This window comes from Canis aureus, chromosome 3 (genome assembly GCF_053574225.1).
Source record: "Canis aureus isolate CA01 chromosome 3, VMU_Caureus_v.1.0, whole genome shotgun sequence".
Taxonomy (NCBI): Eukaryota; Metazoa; Chordata; class Mammalia; order Carnivora; family Canidae; genus Canis; species Canis aureus.
The window spans coordinates 60,614,186-60,630,343 of record NC_135613.1 but is presented as its reverse complement, the minus strand read 5'-3'; the positions used below and the strand labels follow the sequence as shown (position 1 = coordinate 60,630,343).

The 16,158-nt window shown below is 40.8% G+C and overlaps 1 protein-coding gene across 9 annotated transcripts in view; it reads right to left on the bottom strand.

Moving 5' to 3' along the window:
* The window catches only part of DYNC2H1 (dynein cytoplasmic 2 heavy chain 1), a 339,457-nt gene that overhangs the window by 165,314 nt on the left and 157,985 nt on the right, over window positions 1-16,158 (bottom strand). For all 9 annotated transcript variants that reach the window (XR_013376718.1, XM_077893274.1, XM_077893273.1 and 6 more), the window contains 2 exons: window positions 14,328-14,459; window positions 13,340-13,412 (listed from right to left, as the gene is read on the bottom strand). Coding sequence is in view for 8 of the 9 variants with exons in the window: in XM_077893274.1 (XP_077749400.1) it covers window positions 13,340-13,412; window positions 14,328-14,459 (205 nt within the window). In the remaining variant the exon portion in view is untranslated. The remainder of the gene's footprint in view (window positions 1-13,339; window positions 13,413-14,327; window positions 14,460-16,158) is intronic.

Here is a 16,158-nt window from a genome sequence, read left to right as displayed (position 1 = left end):
ATCAGCACAACAGGCCCCTCCCCCAGAAGACCAGCTGGACGGACAAGTTCCAGGGGAAGTCAAGGGACTTAAAGTACACAGAATCAGAAGATACTCCCCCGTGGTTCTTTTTTTCTTTCTTTTTTTGTTGTTGTTTTGTTTTGTTTTTTGTTTTGTTTTGTTTTTTGATTTGTTTCCTTCCCCCACCCTTTTTTCCTTTCTTTCTCTTTTTCTTCTTTTTTTTTCCTTTTTTTCTTCCTTTTTTTTTCACTTTCTCTTTTCTTTCCTTCTTTCTCTCCTCTCCTTTTCTCCTTTTCCCAATACAACTTTCTTTTGGCCACTCTGCACTGAGCAAAATGACTAGAAGGAAAACCTCACCTCAAAAGAAAGAATCAGAAACAGTCCTCTCTCCACAGAGTTACAAAATCTGGATTACAATTCAATGTCAGAAAGCCAATTCAGAAGCACTATTATACAGCTACTGGTGGCTCTAGAAAAAAGCATAAAGGACTCAAGAGACTTCATGACTGCAGAATTTAGAGCTAATCAGGCAGAAATTAAAAATCAATTGAATGAGATGCAATCCAAACTAGAAGTCCTAACGACGAGGGTTAACAAGGTGGAAAAATGAGTGAGTGACATAGAATACAAGTTGATAGCAAAAGAATAAACTGAGGAAAAAAACAGACAAACAATTAAAAGACCATGAAGATAGATTAAGGGAAATAAACGACAGCCTGAGGAAGAAAAACCTACGTTTAATTGGGGTTCCCGAGGGCGCCGAAAGGGACAGAGGGCCAGAATATGTATTTGAACAAATTCTAGCTGAAAAATTTCCTAACCTGGGAAGGGAAACAGGCATTCAGATCCAGGAAATAGAGAGATCCCCCCCTAAAATCAATAAAAACCGTTCAACACCTCGACATTTAATAGTGAAGCTTGCAAATTCCAAAGATAAAGAGAAGATCCTTAAAGCAGCAAGAGACAAGAAATCCCTGACTTTTATGGGGAGGAGTATTAGGGTAACAGCAGACCTCTCCACAGAGACCTGGCAGGCCAGAAAGGGCTGGCAGGATATATTCAGGGTCCTAAATGAGAAGAACATGCAACCAAGAATCCTTTATCCAGCAAGGCTCTCATTCAAAATGGAAGGAGAGATAAAGACCTTCCAAGACAGGCAGCAACTGAAAGAATATGTGACCTCCAAACCAGCTCTGCAAGAAATTTTAAGGGGGATTCTTAAAATTCCCCTTTAAGAAGAAGTTCAGTGGAACAATCCACAAAAACAAGGACTGAATAAATATCATGATGACACTAAACTCATATCTCTCAATAGTAACTATGAACGTGAACGGGCTTAATGGCCCCATCAAAAGGCGCAGGGTTTCAGACTGGATAAAAAAGCAGGACCCATCTATTTGCTGTCTACAAGAGACTCATTTTAGACAGAAGGACACCTACAGCCTGAAAATAAAAGGTTGGAGAACCATTTACCATTCGAATGGTCCTCAAAAGAAAGCAGGGGTAGCCATCCTTATATCAGATAAACTAAAATTTACCCCGAAGACTGTAGTGAGAGATGAAGAGGGACACTATATCATACTTAAAGGATCTATCCAACAAGAGGACTTAACAATCCTCAATATATATGCCCCGAATGTGGGAGCTGCCAAATATATAAATCAATTATTAACCAAAGTGAAGAAATACTTAGATAATAATACACTTATACTTGGTGACTTCAATCTAGCTCTTTCTATACTCGATAGGTCTTCTAAGCACAACATCTCCAAAGAAACGACAGCTTTAAATGATACACTGGACCAGATGGATTTCACAGATATCTACAGAACTTTACATCCAAACTCAACTGAATACACATTCTTCTCAAGTGCACATGGAACTTTCTCCAGAATAGACCTCATATTGGGTCACAAATCGGGTCTGAACCGATACCAAAAGATTGGGATCGTCCCCTGCATATTCTCAGACCATAATGCCTTGAAATTAGAACTAAATCACAACAAGAAGTTTGGAAGGACCTCAAACACGTGGAGGTTAAGGACCATCCTGCTAAAAGATGAAAGGGTCAACCAGGAAATTAAGGAAGAATTAAAAAGATTCATGGAAACTAATGAGAATGAAGATACAACCGTTCAAAATCTTTGGGATGCAGCAAAAGCAGTCCTAAGGGGGAAATACATCGCAATACAAGCATCCATTCAAAAACTGGAAAGAACTCAAATACAAAAGCTGACCTTACACATAAAGGAGCTAGAGAAAAAACAGCAAATAGATCCTACACCCAGGAGAAGAAGGGAGTTAATAAAGATTCGAGCAGAACTCAACGAAATCGAGACCAGAAGAACTGTGGAACAGATCAACAGAACCAGGAGTTGGTTCTTTGAAAGAATTAATAAGATAGATAAACCATGAGCCAAGATTAAAAAGAAGAGAGAGAAGACTCAAATTAATAAAATCATGAATGAGAAAGGAGAGATCACTCCCAACACCAAGGAAATACAAACAATTTTAAAAACATATTATGAACAGCTATACGCCAATAAATTAGGCAATCTAGAAGAAATGGACGCATTCCTGGAAAGTCACAAACTACCAAAACTGGAACAGGAAGAAATAGGAAACCTGAACAGGCCAATAACCAGGGAGGAAATTGAAGCAGTCATCAAAAACCTCCCAAGACACAAGAGTCCAGGGCCAGATGGCTTCCCAGGGGAATTTTATCAAACCTTTAAAGAAGAAACCATACCTATTCTCCTAAAGCTGTTTGGAAAGATAGAAAGAGATGGAGTACTTCCAAATTCGTTCTATGAGGCCAGCATCACCTTAATTCCAAAACCAGACAAAGACCCCACCAGAAAGGAGAATTACAGACCAATATCCCTGATGAACATGAATGCAAAAATTCTCAACAAGATACTGGCCAATAGGATCCAACAATACATTAAGAAAATTATTCACCATGACCAAGTAGGATTTATCCCTGGGACACAAGGCTGGTTCAACACCCGTAAAACAATCAATGTGATTCATCATATCAGCAAGAGAAACACCAAGAACCATATGATCCTCTCATTAGATGCAGAGGAAGCATTTGACAAAGTACAGCATCCATTTCTGATCAAAACTCTTCAGAGTGTAGGAATAGAGGGAACATTCCTCAACATCTTAAAAGCCATCTCCGAAAAGCCCACAGCAAATATCATTCTCAATGGGGAAGCACTGGGAGCCTTTCCCCTAAGATCAGGAACAAGACAGGGATGTCCACTCTCACCACTGCTATTCAACATAGTACTGGAAGTCCTAGCCTCAGCAATCAGACAACAAAAAGACATTAAAGGCATTCAAATTGGCAAAGAAGAAGTCAAACTCTCCCTCTTCGCCGATGACATGATACTCTACATGGAAAACCCAAAAGTCTCCACCCCAGGATTGCTAGAACTCATACAGCAATTCGGTAGCGTGACAGGATACAAAATCAATGCCCAGAAATCAGTGGCATTTCTATACACTAACAATGAGACTGAAGAGAGAGAAATTAAGGAGTCAGTCCCATTTATAATTGCACCCAAAAGCATAAGATACCTAGGAATAAACCTAACCAAAGATGTAAAGGATCTATACCCTCAAAACTATGGAACACTTCTGAAAGAAATTGAGGAAGACACAAAGAGATGGGAAAATATTCCATGCTCATGGATTGGCAGAATTAATATTGTGAAAATGTCAGTGTTACCCAGGGCAATATACACGTTTAATGCAATCCCTATCAAAATACCATGGACTTTCTTCAGAGAGTTAGGACAAATTATTTTAAGATTTGTGTGGAATCAGAAAAGACCCCGAATAGCCAGGGGAATTTTAAAAAAGAAAACCATAGCTGGGGGCATCACAATGCCAGATTTCAGGTTGTACTACAAAGCTGTGGTCATCAAGACAGTGTGGTACCGGCACAAAAACAGACACATAGATCAATGGAACAGAATAGAGAATCCAGAAGTGGACCCTCAACTTTATGGTCAACTAATATTCGATAAAGGAGGAAAGACTATCCATTGGAAGAAAGACAGTCTCTTCAATAAATGGTGCTGGGAAAATTGGATATCCATATGCAGAAGAATGAAACTACACCACTCTCTTGCACCATACACAAAGATAAACTCAAAATGGATGAAAAATCTAAATGTGAGACAAGATTCCATCAAAATCCTAGAGAAGAACACAGGCAACACCCTTTTTGAACTCGGCCACAGTAACTTCTTGCAAGATACATCCAGAAGGCAAAAGAAACAAAAGCAAAAATGAACTATTGGGACTTCATCAAGATAAGAAGCTTTTGCACAGCAAAGGATACAGTCAACAAAACTAAAAGACAACCTACAGAATGGGAGAAGATATTTGCAAATGACCTATCAGATAAAGGGCTAGTTTCCAAGATCTATAAAGAACTTATTAAACTCAACACCAAAGAAACAAACAATCCAATCATGAAATGGGCAAAAGACATGAAGAGAAATCTCACAGAGGAAGACATAGACATGGCCAACACGCACATGAGAAAATGCTCTGCATCACTTGCCATCAGGGAAATACAAATCAAAACCACAATGAGATACCACCTCACACCAGTGAGAATGGGGCAAATTAACAAGGCAGGAAACAACAAATGTTGGAGAGGATGCGGAGAAAAGGGAACCCTCTTACACTCTTGGTGGGAATGTGAACTGGTGCAGCCACTCTGGAAAACTGTGTGGAGGTTCCTCAAAGAGTTAAAAATAGACCTGCCCTACGACCCAGCAATTGCACTGTTGGGGATTTACCCCAAAGATACAAATGCAATGAAACGCCGGGACACCTGCACCCCGATGTTTATAGCAGCAATGGCCACGATAGCCAAACTGTGGAAGGAGCCTCGGTGTCCAACGAAAGATGAGTGGATAAAGAAGATGTGGTTTATGTATACAATGGAATATTACTCAGCTATTAGAAATGACAAATACCCACATTTGCTTCAACGTGGATGGAACTGGAGGGTATTATGCTGAGTGAAGTAAGTCAGTCGGAGAAGGACAAACATTATATGTTCTCATTCATTTGGGGAATATAAATAATAGTGAAAGGGAATATAAGGGAAGGGAGAAGAAATGTGTGGGAAATATCAGAAAGGGAGACAGAACATAAAGACTGCTAACTCTGGGAAACGAACTAGGGGTGGTAGAAGGGGAGGAGGGCGGGGGGTGGGAGTGAATGGGTGACGGGCACTGGGGGTTATTCTGTATGTTAGTAAATTGAACACCAATAAAAAATAAATTAAAAAATAAAAATAAAAAATAATAATAATAAAATAAAATAAATCATTTCTTTCAAAAGGAAACAAAAAATGAGTCAAAGAAACAACTCAAACCTTTATTGCATTTTATTTTACTCAGATAAAATATTAAAATTTAAAAAAAGAAATAATTTGCAGGTAAAAAAAAGGATATTAATCTTGTACTTTTTAGGTACCTAAGTAAGAAAGTAACAAATTAACATAAAACTATTACAGGTGGTTAAGTATTATCGATTCATTCTTCCTCACTCGGCCTATCCTCTCCAACAAAGAGACTGGCAAGCTCCAGTGTATGAAATTACACTTCCTTCATTAGCAAGAAAGGACAACTCTAAAATGTACCACAAACATCAATAGAAAGAAAACTGACAACCACTATCGAACCCAATGTACATCAACCAATCAAATAGGAAGATACTCTTTAGAAATGGAATCATACTCAAGCCTAGAAAAAAAAAAACAAAGTCCCACATTTTGTGGTAGACCAAAGGCTCTGTTTGTAGATTCCCAACCCCCGTGCTTCTGTGAAAGCACTCTGCAGGCACAATTACAGTTCCGGACCATAAAATAACATTCCCCTTGATTATCCTAGTAGCCAATGTAATCACTTGGATCCTTAAGTGCAGAAAAATTTCTCCAGCTAAAGTCAGAGAGGCAGAAGAGAGAAGCAGGATTGAGGAGGCAGAGGAGAGAGCATGGCCCTGCTGCCCATGACCATGGAGGAAGGGGAGAACCAAAAAACCCTAGTTGCCTCCAAATGCTGAGGACGCCGCCAGCCACAGTGAGGGAAGGAGGACCTCAACCCTACAACAGCATGCAACTGAATACTGTGAGGAGCCTCGATGCATTTGGGGATACCTCCTTATGAGCCTCCCCTACAGGCCATGGAGCCAACACCTGGATTCAGCCTGTGGGACTCGAAGCAAGAGTCCAGGCCAACCCAGTAGGACCCCGAGAGAGGACACAGGTATCGTTCTCAGCTGCTCATTTGTGGTGGTTTGTTACAGAGGCAACAAAAAAAAAAAAAATAATTATGCATGTCCTTATGTCCTCTCCATTTCCTCTTGGACACAGACTTGATGAGACAGATGGAGCCAGGGAAATGAGGTGTCTCGGAAGGGCTGTGGGCATGGACCAGAGGATGAGCTCTGAAGCAGGAAAGCCACAAGGTTCACATAGACTCTTGAATGGAGAGCCCCCCGGGGCCGCTCTAGCACCTCCCAGGAACATGCTCCTAATAACCCCAACATACACAGTACAATACTTGCTCAGACTAGTCACCTTAGAAAGTCAAAATTCAATCGAAATTACTCAAGTCTGAATTTAGTATCTGGTAACTGCTATTTTTAAAAAGTAATGGAGTAGATTTGGCTAGTATATTAAAGCTTGGTTTGGAAGATTAAAGTGACATGCCTAAAAATTTTGAGGATGGCCCTATTTTGAAACTGACACTACTTTCATAAACATTTTTTTAAGTTACTAGTTTAAAGTTTAGAGATTATAAAAAGGACTGCTAAAACTAAATAAAAATCTTTTCCATAGGAATTATGCTTGAGAAATTACATTTGAGATTAAATCTTTAGAATTTGATTAAAAAGATATGTGCTTGTCATTCTCTAGCAATTTGAATTTTTAAAACTCATACAATAAAAACTCCAGAGGAAGTTTTTATTGATGAAAAACTATAATAATAATGATGAATAATGATGAAAACTATAATAATAAAACCATTTGACCAAATACAAAATCATCCAGCCATATACCAGCATACATAACTTTCACTTAAAAATAGGCAGAATATGATTTTAGAAGTATATTAAACTTTCAAAACATTTGAATATGTGAATATCATGAGGTTTTTGGTTGGTGCCATTAAATCTTAAATGTCATTTAACCTGGAGATAAAATGGTACCACAAGAGCAGTATTCCAAAGAGTTGGTAGAAGGTCAAACTACAAAGTCAGTAAGAGAGGTCTGAACAATAAAGTATAAAGAGCAAATTTCCAAAGACTATGGGAGTGAGGAAAGAATAGACACTAAAGAACCTCTCTGAAAATTGCCTTGTTTTACTTAAACTTGCAATGAGTTATAGAAACAGATAATAAATATATAGATAGGCCAGAAACATGTCGGATAGTGTTGAGTCCTATTATAGGGAATTAACACAGGTTGATGTGTTGGTCCTGTTTGGTGGCCCAGAAAGACCTCTCTGGAACTGCAGTATTATAAAGCTAACATCTGAATGAAGGATTCAGCACTTCCATGCAACACCTGGTGCTCAGCACAACACTGTGCATTATGCTTGAATTTTAATAAAATAACCTTTTTCTTTTTAAAAGAAGTATTAAAGGGAGTAATAATCTTTACTACTGCAGAACTAAGAAGTATTATTCAGGTCACTGGAAGATATTCCTATATTAAATAAAATCTCCAGAAAAGGATCCAAAAAACAAACAAACAAACAAAAGAAGGAAAAGCACAGAGCAGAAAGATGGTGCAAAGGTCTGAAAGCAGTTTTTCCCACAGGTACATGGGGAACAAGCAAGAGTGGTACAGTTGAGGTCAGAGAAGCAAGCAGAGTCTTATAAGCTTATGTAAGGAATCCGGATTTTATTCTAAGTGGTCTAAGAATATTTTGGAGATCGTATACAAAAACTGAGATGATCTAGTTTCAATTTTTAAAGACTACACAGCTGTATGAAGAGAATGGATTGGAAAGGAGGCAAGAGCTCAAGTAGGGAGACCAAGTCAGAACAAGCATTTATAGTGCCTCTGTTCCAGAAATGAATTTTTTAATATTTTATTTATTTATTCATGAGAGACAGAGAGACAGAGACAGAGAGAGGCAGACATAGGCCGAGGAAGAAGCAGGCTCCCTGCAGGAAGCCTGATATGGGACTCGATCCCGGACCCCAGGATCATGCCCTGAGCTGAAGGCAGATACTCAACCGCTGAGCCACCCAGGTGTCCCTCCCAGAAGTGATTTAAGATCCCTCTTGAGGCTTGTATTCTAGTTGGAGAACACACAATAACAATGTGTCAGATGTTAGCAACTGTTATGGAGGAAAGTAAGCCACGTAAAAGAGCAAGTAGGAGTACATTATTTTATACAGAGTGCTCAGGGAAATCATCACTGAAAAAGTGACATTTGAGCAGAGAAGCAGGGAAGATAGTGGGGAAAGGAGTGAGCTCTCCTGGAAAGAACAGCGGGTGCAAAAAGGTCCTGAGATGGCAGAAACACAGTAGGTACTCCAGAAGAACAGGCAAGGTCTCTTATGGTTGGAAAGGACTGGAAGAGGGTCAGAGTGGAAGGAGCAGGGATCTAAGGGGCAAACACAGGACTGGAAGAGCTAAGACCCTTTAAGACAGGGTAAGGATACAGGAAAGATGAGGCCATCAGAAGACTCGGGCCTGAGGAGCTCTATGATCTAACTGGTATTTCTAATGGCCCTGTGGCTGCTCTGTTGAGAATAAACTGGGAGTGGGGAGAAAAGCAGCCTGAACAGTGGTAATCCTGTTTATGTGCCAGTGGCTGAAACAAAGTGGGTAGGTGGTAATGGAGGGGTGAGAAGTGGATTCTGAATGCATTCTGAAGACAGAGCCAAAGCTACGGCAGTTACCGAGGTGAGAGAGGATAACAGTTTGCATTAAATTAGTAGCAAATGGAGCAAAGTAAATTAATTCAGAGCAAATGTTAGAGCCAAAAAAACTTGCTGGTAGATGGAGTCTGGAAAGGAAAGGACAAGGAGGAGGGGTTTCTCCCAGGTATTTGGTATGAGCAACTGAGTGGATACTGGTATAGACAAGTCCAAGTTCTAGGTCGGTCCTGTTGAATCTGTGTGACATGACGTTCACGTGAAAATATCAAATAAGCACTTGGACAGAGGAGTCTAGAATTCCAGGAGGTCAGGGCTAAGAACAGGAGATAAAGAATCAGTAATTCACGGATAGCTCTGCAAGCCAGCAAGTTTACTAGAGAGAGAATGTGCTGGAAGGAAGAATAAATAGGCCAACATTTTGAAGACATGCCGAGAAACTGCCCATATGGGAAAATGACAAGAAACAGCTTGAAATGGCTGAGGACTGAAAGAAACACTAACCCAGAGTAGAAAGTAAAGAGCATTTAAAGGAAGTATACAAAACAGCTCTGTGGAGGTAATAGAGCAATCCTGGGGGGCTGCTGGGTAGAAGCAAAGAGCGAGCGAGCAGGACAGAGTGAGTGCAGAGTGGCCGTTGCAATCTCACCAAGACACGCTGCCCACACGTCCTGCTGCAGAAAGAGAAGCAGCTGGAGGGGGGCCATTTGTGAGACAGGATTGTTGCTGACAAAATGGTCCCTTCAAGGAGGTGAAATTGCTGACGGAGAAGGGGAAATGGCAGGAGTAAGAAACAGAGCAGATAGGTTGGCCTTTCACTGGAGCAGGCCACTCACTCACAGGGACATGATAGAGATAACGAACAGAGCTCCCGTATGGCTGCTGGGAAGGTCTGACAATGGGAGTGAAGAACTCCTGTCTCACTGCTCCTGTGTTTCTAAAAAATGTTGGTAAAAGGCCACTTCCCTCAGCTAACATCCAAGTGGCAGATGCAGGGACAGTTTTCACATTAATCATATGCCCACTATCCAGTTACTACCAACATGGATGTCTGCGTTTGGCAACACACTAAACATTTCGGTCACAAGACAAAGTACGCTTTGGGTATTTGTTAACATGGACACTAGTATCTTTGTTCAAATACCTCATTTTCTAGAATCAGAAGTTAGATACTTGTAACTTTTAAAGGAGTCAGCCTTTCAAAATGCACTTTATACATTAATGGTGCAACCACCCAACTACTTCAGTGTGAGAACCAGTTAAAACACATGACATGTAAACTGACTCCTAACTCTGGGAAATGAACTAGGGGTGGTGGAAGGGGAGGAGGGCGGGGGGTGGGGATGACTGGGTGACGAGCACTGAGGTGGGCACTTGACGGGATGAGCACTGGGTGTTATTCTATATGTTGGCAAATTGAACACCAATAAAAAATAAATTTATAAAAAAATAATAAACTGACTCTAGTGGGTATCTTTTGACAGTAGCAGTTCTTCCCTCATTTCTGGTAGCAGACCCTCCTCCACCCATGACCGCTCTTGGGGAAACTGCTATTGTATGTATTTCTGGCAGGATGAGCTGCAGAGCTGATCATGTTACCAAGCCAAGCACATCAGAGTCTATTCCTGGGATTCTGAAAGTGAGGCTGGGAGGGAAAGCTCTCTCTCATCACAAGCTTTAAATTCTATCCCAGGAGGCGGGCAGCCTCATACACAGAATACATATGAGCTCAAAGGCCAAAGGCAATACACAGGCAGGAAAGAGATAAAGACACAAAGAAACAGAGACACAAAGATGGAGTGAGGGGAGAGAGAAGAGAAATGGAAGGAGAATGTGTAAGGCTGGGACTAGGAAAGAAGGCCCACGTTGCTGGAGTCCATGAGACCTACGGGCACCGAGGCCAGCCCTAGCTCTAGCTTCCTGGGTACTGGTTACAGCACTGCCCTTCCTCACTGGAGTGGGTGTGAGATCAGCACCTATCACTTGCAACCAAGAGTTAGTGGACATTCCGCCAGACCAGAGTAAAAATGAGCAGGGACACAGGCAAGCCATCAGACAGAGAGACTCTCCTCTTCTTGCTCAAGGGAAGGTAAGCCAGAGCACATGCAGGTGCATCTCCACAGACCCAGAGCAGCCAGCTGGGTGGCCAGTCTCATTCGCGCCTCAAGATGTTGTGCACCTGTGTGCGCATGTGTGTTCTGCCAGAGGGGGAAGCAGAAGATGGCCGTTAGGTGAAAAGCTGGACTGATGGGTAGTAAGGGTTGAACGGTGTTCCTCCAAAACAGAGAAGCTGAAGCTATAATTCCAATACCTCAGAATGACCCTACATGGAAGCAAGGTCAGGACAGAGAGAATTAGCTTCAGACAAGGTCATATTGGAATATGGTGGGCACCTACCCCCACATGATGGGGCCTCATTAGGAGTCAGACATGTGAAGAGATACTCAGGGAAAATATCATGCAGATTATGCAGTTGTGACCCAAGAAAGGCCAGGTGGCCAGCAAACCACTAGAGGCCATGGAGGGGCACAGGTGGATTCCCCATGGGTTTCAGAGGGAGCATGGCCTTGCAGTAACATTGATTTTGGACTTCTAGCCTCCAACACCAAGAGACGACAAATTTCTGTTGCATGAAGCCACCTGGTTTGTGATACTTACAGAAGCCCCAGGAAACTGCTACACTAGGTTAGATTGCGGGTGAATGTGTGTGGATAACTTTATACATGTTCATGTGAGCACCTGCCAAAAATATCCCTCCACACTGAGGAAAAATGTGACCCCTTCAGTACTTAATAAGAACATGAACTAAGGAGCAGGATCTGAATTCTGTTGTTTATTAGCTATGTGATGTTGTTTCCTCATTTTTAAATCAGTATTTAGAAATAGCCTTTCGTGATGCTAGTGTGGGGATTAAGCGAGCAAATATGTGTGCAGCACAGACTTGTACCCGGCATATAAAAACAACGATTTAAGTGTTACTGTCATTTGGATCGTTACAAACAGCCACGTTTAAATGAAAAAGTGTGTTTACTAGAACAAAACTGAAGCTGAGACAATTTCTCAGAACAGGACCCTAGTATGGACAGCTGGGTGGCTCAACATTTGAGTGTCTACCTCTGGCTCAAGGTATGATCCTGGAGGTCCAGGATCAAGTTCCGCATTAGTCTCCCTGCATGGAGGCTGCTTCCCTTTGTGTTTCTCATGAATAAATAAAATCTTAAAAATTAAGAAAAAAAGAATAGGACCTGGTACAGTCAACTCTAACAACTTTACAAGACAACAGAAGAATGATTAGTCCGTCCTGTCAAGTTTTCCAGTGATGAGTACTGAAAACCCAGTATATTTTTTTTCAATTTCCTAAAATTCTTTGCTAAGCTTATTTATATGAGAAAATCTATGAACAAAAACATACATAATTATTAAAAAATAATTAAGACAAAAAATAATTAAGACAACTTCCACATAAAATTTCATATATGGGGCAGCCCGGGTGGCTCAGCAGTTTAGCGCCGCCTTCAGCCCAGGGTATGATCCTGGAGATCCAGGATCGAGTCCCACGTCGGGCTCCCTGCATGGAGCCTGCTTCTCCCTCTGCCTGTGTTCTCTGCCTTTCTCTCTCTCTCTCTCTCTCTCTGTGTCTCTCATGAATAAATAAAATCTTTAAAAAAATTTTTTTAAAATTTCATATATGAATAAAATGTTAAATAGAAATGGAGGATTTCTAGAAAAAAATGTCAGCATACATCTTCACCTATGCCAGATTTTTCATTTCCAAACTTCCTGTGGTTTAAGAAAACAGATTCGCTATTCTTAGATGACTCCATTTCAACTAAAATACTTTACATAGTCTTCCTTTAACATAGTTTTCCAAATTCTCTTGAGAAAAATCAAAATATGCTATAGTTTACTTACAAATGAATAACTTCATTCTTTCTGAGAAGACAGATTTTAAAAATGGATTGCATAGATTGTAAGCTAAAAGACAAATTCTTCATTTTTTGCTTAGAGCAAAAAATAATTCATTTTAAAGGCTTTTCTCCCCTTAGGATTATGGGTATTACTTTATTTTACTTTAGTTATCTAAGTCAAACACTTGATTCCCTGCTTTAAAGTCCTAATTAAGAACAAATGTATAAATGTCTAAAGTGTTTTCACAATAAAATAATTTTTTAAATCTCAAACACTATTAACTAAATATAGGATGTCAACGATGCATCAGATTTACTACAAATTAGTGTAAACCAGTCACATGCAACATACATTTATTTTTTAATCCAGTAAGGGTTTTAAGATAAGTAGAATGAAGGAAAAGACTTTATAATCTTCTAAACCAAGGGTAACATAAACTCAAATGTAAATTAAAAACCAAATAATTCCGGTCAGCAGTCTAGGTCTAGAAAAGTACTGCACTTACCCAGAGTTTTACATGCAAACAGAGCCATGGCACTTTGCAATCTGTCTGGTCTGAGGGCCTGTACCACGAGAACCTTAAAATAAAGTGTGGGGCATTTTTAAATAGTAAGTTCCCCTGAGAACTTTAAGCAGTAGTTAATGTTAGTTAATTAAACAAATATTTACTTAAATACGTGAACACTGATCACTGTTCCACAATACTTTCTTACACAAACTGTCACAACAGTTTTATACAAAGATACGTCCTTAATAGTGAAAACTTTTACTAAAACCCATTTACTGCCTCAAGCTTCTCATCTGAGTCAGCAGGAGCATGCAGTAGCCATAGGTCTCACTTTGTCTTCAGTATCTGACAAGGGTCAAAAGCAGGTGAAAGCAAGAGCATATACATGAGGCCTTCTGGTAACCATCGAAGAGAAGCCCTCAAATCCTAAGATTTTCAAATCACTATTTTTACAGTCAATCATGTATAAACCTAGATGTTTCTGTTTTCAAATAAAGTTCTTCTTAGCTTTCTTTCCTTCTTTTTTTAAACTGTACTTGGTAAAGGGGCATTCAGTGTGGAAAGACAAGGACAAAAGCGCCCGCAGCCAAGGAAGAGACACAAACCAGGGTCAGTGACCTGGAGGACCTGCTCCTAGAGAGCCCAGCCACTCGCAGCCTGTGCCTCCCCAACTGATGGGGCAGAACCCATCAGCAGGTTCACTACTCTGTTGAGATCCAGACTCGGAAAACTTGCCAGGACTCTTTCTCTATGGCACACTCTTTGGGCGGAGACAGGGGAGGAGGCGGAGGGAAGAAGTAGGGCTACAGGGGGACATCCTATCCAGAAATTCTGCCAGTGACATCCCCCCCACCCAGGCAGATGGAAAAGCTGAAAGCCTTTCCCCGCCATAACATTATGCCACACCCAAAGGCAGAGCTTTCCTTGAAATAGCTTCTGAATACAAAAGAAATGTCAGATATTTTTATGCATTGAGATAACTCACCTGCTGAAATGAGGACACTTTCTTTGCCAGAATAGATGGAAACTCTTGCTCACACGCCGAGCTGTGATAGTATGTCCGCCACAGAGCCACGTCGTCAAAGCAGAGGGTCTGATAAAGACTGGGGAGGGCAATCTAAAACACAAGCACAGCCCCACACAATGAGCCACAAGCACATGTGAAAGAGCCACAAGCACTACTGAAAGAGTAAACTAAAACCAAGTACCAATGGGCATGTGTTGGCTTCTTTCCCCCCTTCACACTGGCTCCATCTGCTAATTTCTAGATCAGAAACATGGTATTGGACTGCTCCAACCCATAAGCAGGTAAAATTAAACATTTCCCAAGTAGCACGAAAGCAGTATGTGCAAGTGATCGAGTCTTATCTCTACAGAAGAACCTCACCTTCTGGAGAAAGGACAGATGTGTGTGAGTGTGCACGAACCTGTGCCTCGCTTCAGCTGCACAGGACGATCACAACCGCCAACTTTCCTGCCAACACCAAATCCTGAGGAAAGCGTGTGTTTCCTAGCCCACATCCACTTATGTCCCATTCATACACATGTTGGCTTCCTTGCCCCTAGACGTTCTAAGTCTCTACTTATTAATCTCTACCCGAGATTTCTCATCAGTTCCTACTGAGCATTCAGCATTCACCTTAAACACCACCGTCTCAGGCAGCCCCAGTGGCCCAGCAGTTTGGCACTGCCTTCAGCCCAGGGCCTGATTCTGGAGACCCGGATCAAGTCCCACATCAGGCTCCTTGCATGGAGCCTGCTTCTCCCTCTGCCTGTGTCTCTGCCTCTCTCTCTCTCTGTCTGTCATGAATAAATAAATTTAGAAAATCTTAAAAAAAAAAATGCCACCATCTCTCAAGGCTCTGCCTTAACACATTTGTTCCCTTCTACCTCCAAGACTACCATCTTTTCCAAACTTGGTTTTTCATCCTTCTCAGCCTTACTGAGGTATCACTGACAAAATCGTATGTATTTAAGGAATGCTCTCATAAGCATTTACACTGTGAAATAATTACCATAATGGAATATATTCACACTTGTTAATAATATTCTCTTATAGATGGATAGATCACACTTTCTTCATCCATTCATCCACTGATGAACATGTAGATTGTGACTATATCTTGGGTGAATTATAATAATAAACATTTCCTTTGAATTTATACCCAGAGGTAAGAAGTAGGACTGCTGGAGCATACAGTAGTTCTAGTTTTAATTTTTTGAGGACACTCCACAATGTTTTCATAAAGGCTGCGCCAATTTATATTCTCACCAACAGTGTACATTTTCCCTTTTCTCTATCACGCTGCCATCACATGTTATCTTGTCTTTCCAATTATAGTCATCCTAAGAGTTGTGAACTGGTACCTGTGATTGACTTTGTATTTCCCTAATGATCAATGATGCTGAGCACCTTATTCGTATATATGTCAGCCATTTGTATGTCTGTTTTAGAAAAAGGTCTATTCAGGTCTTTTGCCCATTAAAAAAATTTTTTGAGTATATTTTGAGTATATATGTTACATTAGTTTTAGCTATACAACTATGTCATCACAAGCACCATCTCTCTCCACACAGTGCTATCACATCACCACTGACTCTGTTCCCTGTGCTGTGCCTCACCTCCCACGCCCCTTCACCGACTTTGCCCATCCCCCCTTCCCTTTGGCAATCTCTCTTCCAAACTTTTATCAACACTGGGCTTCAAGATGAGAAATGTAAATCTGTATATATGGATAACTGTTATTGAAAAGAATGGCGAATTTGGAAGATTTGTATCTGCAGTACTAGAATGTCACATGGCATAAACATAAATC